Raw genomic sequence first — 9,811 nt, forward strand, 5'->3', positions numbered from 1 at the left:
ACTGTACTAGCCGCAGGAAGCGCAAGAAAACTTTTCTGCAATCCCTTCTGCAAGTTCACACAGCTGCACATAACGCGTAGAACGACATGCCCATATTTAGGGCTTTTAATTTTATGTGCATGTTTGCTGTCTTAATTTATTTAAAAATGGGATCATATGTATATTCATTTCTCTACAACTTGCCTTAGCGCTATTTTAAGAATTTTGAGGGGACAGGGAGGGTACTAGGTCATACATACACATACAGGAAAACTTTAATAAGTAATACAAAGGTTGTAAAATAGCCTCACTCCAGCATGGTCTCCCAGTCCTTTGCCCAGAGATAATTTCTCTTCCATCATTTTAGATACAGTATGTATATGTATGTGTCTGTGCTGGGAATGGCCAGCAAACCCTGCGCCGAAGGATGAGAGATTACTCCACACTTTACTAATCTGTCTTCAGCTCAGATTATAATCTCACGATCTCACAATTGGTGGGTTCAAGATTGGTGGTTTCGAATCTGGCGTTGGGCTCTGTGCTGACAGCCTGGAGCCTGCTCCAAATTCTGTATCTCCCTCTCTCTCTGCCCCTTCCTTGGTCACACTCTGTCTCTCAAAAGTGAATAAACTTAAAGCATTTTAAAGTCAAAAGAAAAAACAAGAAATGTCTTCATAATATCCTACATGGTGTATCAATGGATAGGATTCCTATGTCATAAAGTGCTAAACATTTATGTAATAAAACAATAGACATTGAATTTCGGTTTATATTAACTCATTATAATAATTGTATCAGACAAGGGGAATTGTGTTTTAAGATATGTAAGAGAACTACATGCTATTTTTTTCAGAGAAGTAATTAGAGAAGTCGAAAGCTGAAAAATCACAATACTGTATAACGAACTCATTTAGAAATACAGAGCTACAACCAGAAAACTAAAGAAGTTGTTTCTGGGAGTCAGAAAAAAGTGAGAAGGGCAGCTTTTCATTATAAGGCTTTAAGTATTATTTGAGGTATAGGTGTATAGCCAGACACACACTCATGCATACACACAGAAGCCTGAATTTGTAGTCGAAAGGGGTCATCAAACTGTAGGAAGAATTTATAAAAATGACTCACTTGGCAACAACAGAATATATTTTGCAAACTTCAGTCTTAAAACATTAAAAAAAAGCTATAATCATCCTTGTAGAAAAATGAATAGAGCATTACTTTCCAATGTATATGATGATAGGCATTTTATGTACGTCAGTCCTGAGTGTTTTCACAGTAAATCTATAAGAAAAATGCTATTATCTCTATCCCCACTTTACAGATGAGGAAACTGATGGTAGCATATTGCTAAACTTTTTGTGTTTCATAGAAATTCTCAATAGATATTGTCTTCTTTTAAGATTGCTTATTGAAAATCTTTTCACTAATAAAATAATATGTGCCATTCTAACAAATAAGCAAAGAGTATGTAAAAAATGATTTAATAAAACTACAGTTTTCTTTGAATATAGTTAAGTAGACCAATCACTTTACTATTTTTCTGCTCTCGGCCTCAGACCTAGGAAGATACTTCCTATCCTAAAGGTTTACTAGAAAACGCTACTAAATAGTCAAGAATTAGGGAATCCCTGTATCATATGAAAACTTCCTGAACACACACACAAGGCTGTTGTGGAAAAATGTGTGATGAAAAAAAATCTTAAATTACTAATGAACTGATATCAACACAAATCACAATTAGGCAAGATTTATCTATAGAGTGGCAAATATTTAAATTTCAGAAATTTAGAAAAGTAAAAAATTTTTTCAATCTCACTAAGTTCCAGAAAAACATTTAAGAAAACACACTGCAGCAGTTTTTACAATAGCCAAAGTTTGAAACAACCTAATTGCACATTGTTGGATGAAAGAATAAAGAAAATGTGGTATGGGGCACCTGGGAAGGCTCGTCTGTTAAGCATCTGACTTCAGCTCAGGTCATGGTCTCATGGTTCGTGGGTTTGAGCCCCACATTGGGCTCTCTGCTGTCAGGACAGAGCCAACTTCGGATCTTCTGTCCTCCTCTCTCTCTGCCCCTCCCCTGCTCATGCCCTCTCTCTCTGTCTCTCTCTCTCTCTCTCAAAAATGAATAAACATTAGGGGGAAAAAAAAGAAAAGAAGAAATGTCTGAAATCAATAATCTGGGCTCCCACCTCAAGAAATTTTAAAGAGGAAAATAAACTCAAAGCAATCAGAAATAAGGTAATAATGACAATAACATCAATAAATTCAAAAGCAAATGTGATAGATAATATAAAAAATGATAAAATATTAAAAAGGAAAGAAAATCAATGATTAAATAAAATATACTGTATTTATCAATGGTTACAATATTGTAAAGAGCTCATTCTCACCCCAAATATTTGATTCAATGTAATAAAGTTAGAATAGACCCATACTATGATTTTTAGATGGTGGAGATGTTGATTCTCAAATTCATAAGGAAGCAAAATTTTTCAAACAGAAGACTTTTTTGGGGGGTCAAGAACAAACCACAGGGAGGATATGGAAAATTAACACGCCAAAAGATCCTTTAAAATTTGTCGTGGGAGGAAAAATCCCAAGAAATTGAAGAGGGAAATGGAGGTTCCAGAAGCGATCCCTTGTATATAGGGAAGTTTAGTATTTGATAAAGTTAGCATTTCAAGTAAGCTATAAAACGATTATTTAAAGTTGTTTGAGGAGAATATATTATGTCTTTTAAAATTTGGCTAATGCCTGAATTCAGAAAAGTTTTGAAGCTAAAATTTAAATTTAAAAACTTTTCTAAATAGTTTGTGGATAAAGCATGCATAACTTAGATATTTTACCCAAATATGAATCTTTATACTGTCAGTTGATGAAACAAAACACGGAAGGTACATAAAGGTAGTCTGAAAAGTTCTTCGGAAATGAGCTTTCCAGGCTAGAGGTGTGGCTGAAGCCATGGAAGATATGCTTACCATGTACTCAATGATGGAAGACACGGCTAAATTTACGAGCAGAATGCCTGAGGACAGCCATTAATCCAAGACGGAACACCTAGCTGTGATCTTGATGGCTGAGGGTAGTCGTAGACAGGGACTCTTAAAAAGAGAAGAGAAAATCCCTTGATAAAGGTAAAACAATTTGATTGTTTTCCAATATCTGAATGAATGAACATTCGATGTTATGTATCTGAGTGGTTTATGGTTCAAAAGCTTAAAAATGTGACATAGACTTAGGAGATGAAACCTGAATGCTTATTTCCACTGGGACCCATTTTATTTTATTTTATTTATTTATTTTTTTAATGTTTTATTTATTTCTAGGAGAGAGAGAGACAGCGTGAGCAGGGAGGGTCAGAGAGAGAGGGAGTCACAGACTGAAACAGGCTCCAGGCTCTGAGCTGGCAGTCAGCACAGAGCCCGACGCGGGGCTCGAACCCACGAACCGCGAGATCATGACCTAAGCGAAAGTCGGACGCTTAACCGACTAAGCCACCCAGGCGCCCCCACTGGGACCCATTTTAATCCTGAAAGCTTTTGAAGGGTAGCGCGGGAGGAGGTTTCAGGGTCCTGCTTGGACAATACCGCAGGAGGAAATGAGGCCCACCAGTGCTGCTCCCAAGATCCAGCACAGAGAAGCATCTGTATAGACCTCCAGCTAGGGAGGGAAGCAGATGACACCTTGGGAGTCGGGATTAACATGTGGATAGAAGTGCTTAGTACCCAGAAGTCACCTTTCCATCCTGCCAGCCATGACCTGGGGTACAAACATGACAGATGTTCGGGTCATGCTACACCTAACAACCTGCTCATTTCCTGCCTTACCCCCTTCCCTCACCACACACAGGAGGGGGTAAGGGCTGTGGGGCTGCCCAGGTGACACCACAGTTATGGACTGGCCTGGGCCGCCCTGTGTTACCTTAGGGCACCTTGCACCAAATGACCAGAGGTGTTGGAAATAAGAGCTGAGTCAACATCTACAGTGACTGATAAGGCTTTCACTCTTGGCTTTCCTGAGGTCACAGCCTCAGAAAATAGGGAAATGATAGGGCCACATGTTGCTCTGTTGAGCATCTCTGGTCAAGGGAGTTGGATGAGGGGCTGTCTCTAGAATGTGGGTGCCCGGTGACCAAGTTCTGTTCAGGTCTGTCACCAAGGAGGTGCGGTTGCTTCTTTAAGATCCCATTTCCTGGGCCCCTTCCTCCACTGAAACCCCCCTCAAAGCCCTTACTGGGCAGTTGACTAATCACCCTTCTTGGCTGTGTCACCTCAGTAACTGTACACAAATATCCGACGCAGCCCACCCCACTGCTCCTTGGGAGTGCAACCAGGGTCCCGGCTTGGAGGGGACAGAGCTGAGTTCACTCCTCCTTTTTCTGTCACTTTTCTGTCCTGGAAAAGCCTTTGTGCCACTGGAGGCCTCTTCAGTCTCCCAAACTATACAATGGGGTTCCCGATGGGGTGAACTCAGTTGGTTAAGTTCACCTGGGTGGCTCAGTTGGTTAAGTATCTGACTTCAGTTCAGGGCATGATCTCACAGGTCATGAGTTCGAGCCCCATGTCAGACTCTGAGCTGTCAGCACAGAGCCTGGAGCCTGCTTCAGATTGTGTCTCTCTCTCCTTATCTCTCTCTCCACCCTTCTCCTGCTAGTGCTCTCTCTCTCTCTCAAAAATAAATAAACTTAAAAAATGGGGTTCATGCTAATAACTACTGCCTGTTGACATCGCCAGGTATATATAATACTTGCAACGTCTGTGGGCTGGTGGCACATGTGTCTGATATATAAACTCAGAGATGAGAATTACAGGAAGGGCACATAGGACAGAATACCTCTCAATACAGGCCTGACTTCCAGCTCTACCATTTACTACCTATTCAACCTTGGGCAAGTTGCTTACCTTATCTGTGCCTCAGTTTCCCCATCTGTCATTGGCATAATAACACACGTGCCTACTTTGTAAGGTCATGGAGAACATTAAAGGAGTTAATGTTTGAAAAATGCTTAGAACACCTACCGCTGTCAAGTGCTGTATCTGTATATTATATATAATATTTATGAATTCTTCTGGCACTGACTGTAAGCTCCAGAGGGCAGGAACAAGTGCCTTGATGTATGTAGAAAGTTCTCAATAACAAGCAATAGGTAAATGAATGAACAACATTTATGAATGCATTACCTATTTCACACATAGCATCCTATTGATATTCCCAAGCGAAGTCACACCCAAACTCACCTGATCTGTCCTGTGTCCTCTTCTCTGATTCTACCCAGGAATTACTGGGGCTTCTTGGGCCCTGCTAACTGTGTGCTAGCGGTTTTCTTCATGTCAACAAATGCAATCAGAATCAGCCTAATGAGTCCAAGTCATCCAATCTCATCTGTTCCCTGACTGACTCACAAATCCAGCAGTGATTTAATATTAATGATTTTCATGTGCTAGCCTCTTTCTTTTTTCTTACTGGCTAGAGTAATTATTATTTACATTTACTGTGTATTTTAAAAAGTGACCCTCCCTGGAAAAGATTCCCAAACACATTGAATTTACAGTAGAAGCCAGGGATGGACAAGTCACAAAAAGTCTTGACGCTTAGTCTCCGGTTTGGCTCTTCATAATTGGTAAATTATGCGACCTTCTGACATCTCTCTTGAGATCAAGTCCAGTTTGGACTATGTGGGAGTGCAACCTCATGGCATATAAGAAGTAGCAGTGATATTCTGGGGCCGATGTCTGCTTTGGGGACTGTGTGTGTGTGTGCGTGCGTGTGTGTGTGTGTGTGTGTGCACGCTGCATCTTGTTGTGGGGTCAGTATAGACTCCTCTCCTTGGGAAAAGTTTTTCCAGACATCTTGCTCTAGGCTTTATTTTTACACATGGCTTAACAAGTGGTGTCAATAAGACCACTAAGCACCCTATAATTATGGACTTAAAATTTTTATTTGGCAGCCACCTTTAAAAGATAAAAAAAAACATGTATAAGTAATTTTAATAGTATATTTTAAAACATTATAACCAAGATATTTTTCATCTGTGCATGCAATCAGTGCAGTTTACGTATTTTTGTGTGCTATCAGAAATCCGGCTTGCACTTTCCACTTACAACACACAATCTGTTTGTAAGTCGAGTATTATTGGATGTACTGGCTCTGTATTTACACTGTTGATGATTCACAGGTGTGAAATAGGAGTCAGGTATGTAAGTTGTTGCACAGATAGAAGTTTTCCACTTAAAGATCATGTCCTATGAACATTGAAAATTTCCTCCTGGGTCTAGTAACAAAGGAGTCATTGTGACCTTATCAAGGCAGCACCCACAGACTGGTGAGGGCAGATGGAAAAGTGGGGGTGGCCTGAGGGGGTTCTTGAAGATGAGGCTCCAGAAGCACATGACGTAGAGGACCTTTTCTCAGCAGCTCACAACGAAGGGGAAGGAAGGGAGAGAGCCTTTTCTCTGCGAAATACCAGGCAAGTTAGGGGATCATGATTATGTATGATGCAAAAAGTAGGGAATGTTTGAAACAAGCTTTGTGAAAAATAAAGGAATAAAAATGCCAACGCATGAAAATAAAGTAGAATTTCCAGGCATTATGGATGCTTCTCGGTGGATGCTGATGATTTTGGATTAATAGTGGTACCAAAATATGTGTGCTCTCAGCAGTTATCATTAAGACCAGTAGTATCTATGGCATGGCAGATAACCAGGGTCTTCCATATTTGAAGTTTTATAAGGCAGATATGATAAGCATTAAGGAATTCTGGACTGTTCCAATGGAATTATTGAGATCATAGACCATGGAATCCAAGAGTGATAGGAACAGGGGAGAAAGTAAGGTGAGGATATGGTGATCTGGCATCACTTCCGATCTTGAGGGACAGGTAACTATTGTATGAATGTTTGAGTGAAAACTGAAAATCAGGAATTTATGGTGGGCGAATATGTCTGAATTATTTATTTTTGATCGCAGCCATTTCAGGTGATGTAAATGTCTGGGATATAGGAATGGGTTGCTAAGAAGGGGGCAGATGATAATTTCACTATTGGTTTAAGCTCTGAAGGAGCTATGAAAACTAAGGAGGTCCGTGGCTGACCAAATGAACAGTCTGTGGGCTGGAGACTTAGAGAAAGACTAGGCAACTGTGTGTCCAGAGAGGGGGGCCAGGAATTGTGTGGTGGAGAATTACAAGGACACGTGAGAATAAATCAAAACAGAGGGCGGCTTACAAGGTGGTGGAGGAGAAATGATCTGGAGTAGATCCTGAGTTTTGACTTTGAACTTTCTGTTCTGACCCAAATCTATTTGATGATGGACACAGGTCAGATCTGTCCCCAGAGGTAGAGAAGGAAGGCGGACGTACAAGATACCCAATGTAACGCTCCGAAGAGGGCAGCCTTCATTTATCATTTTAATCCAACCTCATGACTTATTTTTATAGGACAAAAGGAAAAGAAGTATGATGGTCAAGCCTTCACAGAGGAAGCAACATGACTGCGGAAACCAACCCAAACTGAAGTCTCGCTTAAGTGTCTCAATCCCTTTGAGGATGTCCAGTTACATATTCAAGACGCCGGTTACCAGAATCACAGCCCATCCTGGCAACGAGGTCAGATGCCATCACTGGGAAGAAACCTTGGACAAGCCCCAACAGGTGTGCTGGCAAAAGAGACTGCAAGGTCTCCAGGCCTGCAGCAGCGCAGGGGAGCCATTAAGCACTTTGGACCTTGCCAAAGCCTTGCAAGCGCTTGCACCGAGCTGCGCAGGGGGATGTCTTTCAGGTGTTCTTGCAGGCGGTCTGAACCCCAGCCCCGTGCCCACCCCCGCTGGGTCCTCCGATTTGGCAAAGATGGTTCCAGAAGCCGGTCTGGGTATCCCGCAGCTCCTGTGCAAACAATTTCTGGTGACCGAGGAGGACATCGGGAAACAGGAAAAGAAAGTGAAGATAGCCAGGGAAAGGCTGGCTATGGCGCTGGCTGTAGACAGATTCGCTAGCGAGGCGGAAAAAGTGAGAAGCCAAGAAGGACATCTCGAAAACCAGCATGAAAGAGAAGGAGAGCCTGGTGCAGATGAGATGGAGCACAGCACCTAATTAACGTCTCTTGGCAATGTCCCTGGTATATTTGTGCCCTGAGCCCTTGAAACTTTAGTATGTACCGCCACTTTTCTGGTATTAAATTATAATGTGTGACATACACAATAAAGACCGTGATCTTTTTAAGCTGCGAGATTGGGTGTCAGGTGAGAGAAAGGGGATCTTTCCTTCCCACGTTGTATGCTTGCTTTTCTCTACTTTGTACGTCATTTATTTGTGTTTTTAAATCCACAGAGAATTATCAAAGTCATGGGATTATTTAGTGTGCGGCCTCACAGTCAGAGTAAATTCTGCCTGGTTAATTTTGTGTAATGTTCCCACAGATTCTAACATAATATCTCACAAAGCTGTTCTATCTATGATCTCAAAGAAGATATGGTTGTAGGTCTCTATTTTTCTGTTCTCCGTAGCACGTTAACTCAGAGTTCAACAGAAAGAAATACCAGACTTTTCCTTATTTTTTAAATATCTGTGCATGTTGAAAATCTGATCCATGAAAACAGTCAAGAGAGACTGTTTTCAGCATCATTATCTATCAGTGAGTCACTGCTTGCTGGGATTTAATTGTCTGTTTGCCTGACCAACTCATGGCAATATTCAGTTTAACGATAACCCACAACCCTCAGACCAACTACTGTGGCAATATTCAAATCCTTTTCATCATTATTTTGTCTCCTGGATTCATCAATTTCTGAGGATGAATTGATAGAAAATAACAGAATAATTGTAATATTTCTATCTTCCCTAGAAGTGAGTAATTTTAAAGTTGAATCTTGGGGCACCTGGGTGGCTCATTTGGTTGAGCATCTGACTTCAGCTCAGGCCATGATCTTGCTGCTTGTGAGTTTGAGACCTGTGTAGGGTTTTGTGTTGACAGCTCAGAGCCTGGAGACTGTTTTGGATTCTGTGTCTTCCTCTCTCTCTGCCCCTCCCCTGCTTGTGCTCTGTCTCTCTCTCTCTCTCCCAAAAATAAGTAAACATTAAACAAATATTGTAAAAAATCGAATTTTTTCTATTCTTCCATGTGGTACTCATCTGGAATTATAGAATGTGTTTTAACATTTTGTTTTGTTTAGTTATTTTTTAAGGTTTATTTCTTTATTTTGAGAGAGAGAGAGAGAGCAGGGGAGAGGTGGAGAGAGAGGAAAGAGAGAATCCCAGTCTCTGTGCTGTCAGCACAGAGCCCCACATGGAGCTCGATCTCCCAAACTATGAGATCATGACCTGAGCCGAAATCAAGAGTCGGAGGCCTAACCAACTTAGCCACTCAGCACCCCTAACATCTTGTTTTAAAACTGATTTAGATACACTGATTTTCCCCCTTTCCTTATGACTCTTGCTACATTTTTCAGTGTTCACATTTCTGCTTCCTGATGAACATTCTTTACTGGTTCTTTCACTGAAGGCCTGTGGCAGGTCAAGGTTGAGTCTATCCATATTTCAGAAAGTCTATCCATATTCAGAAGCTTTTATCTTCTTCTTTGACAGATAGTGTGGTGAAGTGTTTAATTTAGGTTCTTAGTAATTTTTTCCTTCCTTGCTATTTAGTGTTTCCGAGCCTCTACATCATTAGCTATAAAATGGGAGTGCAGCTCTCAAGGATGGTGAGTATAAGAGAGATAATGCATGCGGAGCTCGCCACTCATGTTGCCCAGTAGGTATTAAGTAGTCAATAACAATAACTCTTGTTATCATAATTATGATCCCCAGAGAAGACATTCTCAGAGAATGACTGCTTGGGAC

The 9,811-nt window shown here is 41.0% G+C and overlaps 1 protein-coding gene across 3 annotated transcripts in view; it reads left to right on the forward strand.

The window, feature by feature from the left end:
• The window catches only part of MBD3L1 (methyl-CpG binding domain protein 3 like 1), an 8,375-nt gene extending 181 nt beyond the window's left edge, over window positions 1-8,194 (forward strand). Inside the window, exons 1-2 of one of the 3 annotated variants that reach the window (XM_077745717.1) lie at window positions 6,306-6,445; window positions 7,415-8,194. In XM_077745717.1, coding sequence (XP_077601843.1) covers window positions 7,433-8,065 — 633 coding nt within the window. In that variant the 5' untranslated portion in view covers window positions 6,306-6,445; window positions 7,415-7,432 and the 3' untranslated portion in view covers window positions 8,066-8,194. Of the gene's footprint in view, window positions 1-6,305; window positions 6,446-6,783; window positions 6,857-7,414 lie in introns of those variants that run through there. The other 2 variants (XM_077745716.1, XM_077745715.1) reach the window with 2 other exon arrangements.
• Window positions 8,195-9,811: the final 1,617 nt, after the last annotated feature.

The sequence above is a fragment of the Crocuta crocuta genome, unplaced genomic scaffold (assembly GCF_008692635.1).
Source record: "Crocuta crocuta isolate KB4526 unplaced genomic scaffold, BGI_CrCroc_1.0 scaffold650, whole genome shotgun sequence".
Taxonomy (NCBI): Eukaryota; Metazoa; Chordata; class Mammalia; order Carnivora; family Hyaenidae; genus Crocuta; species Crocuta crocuta.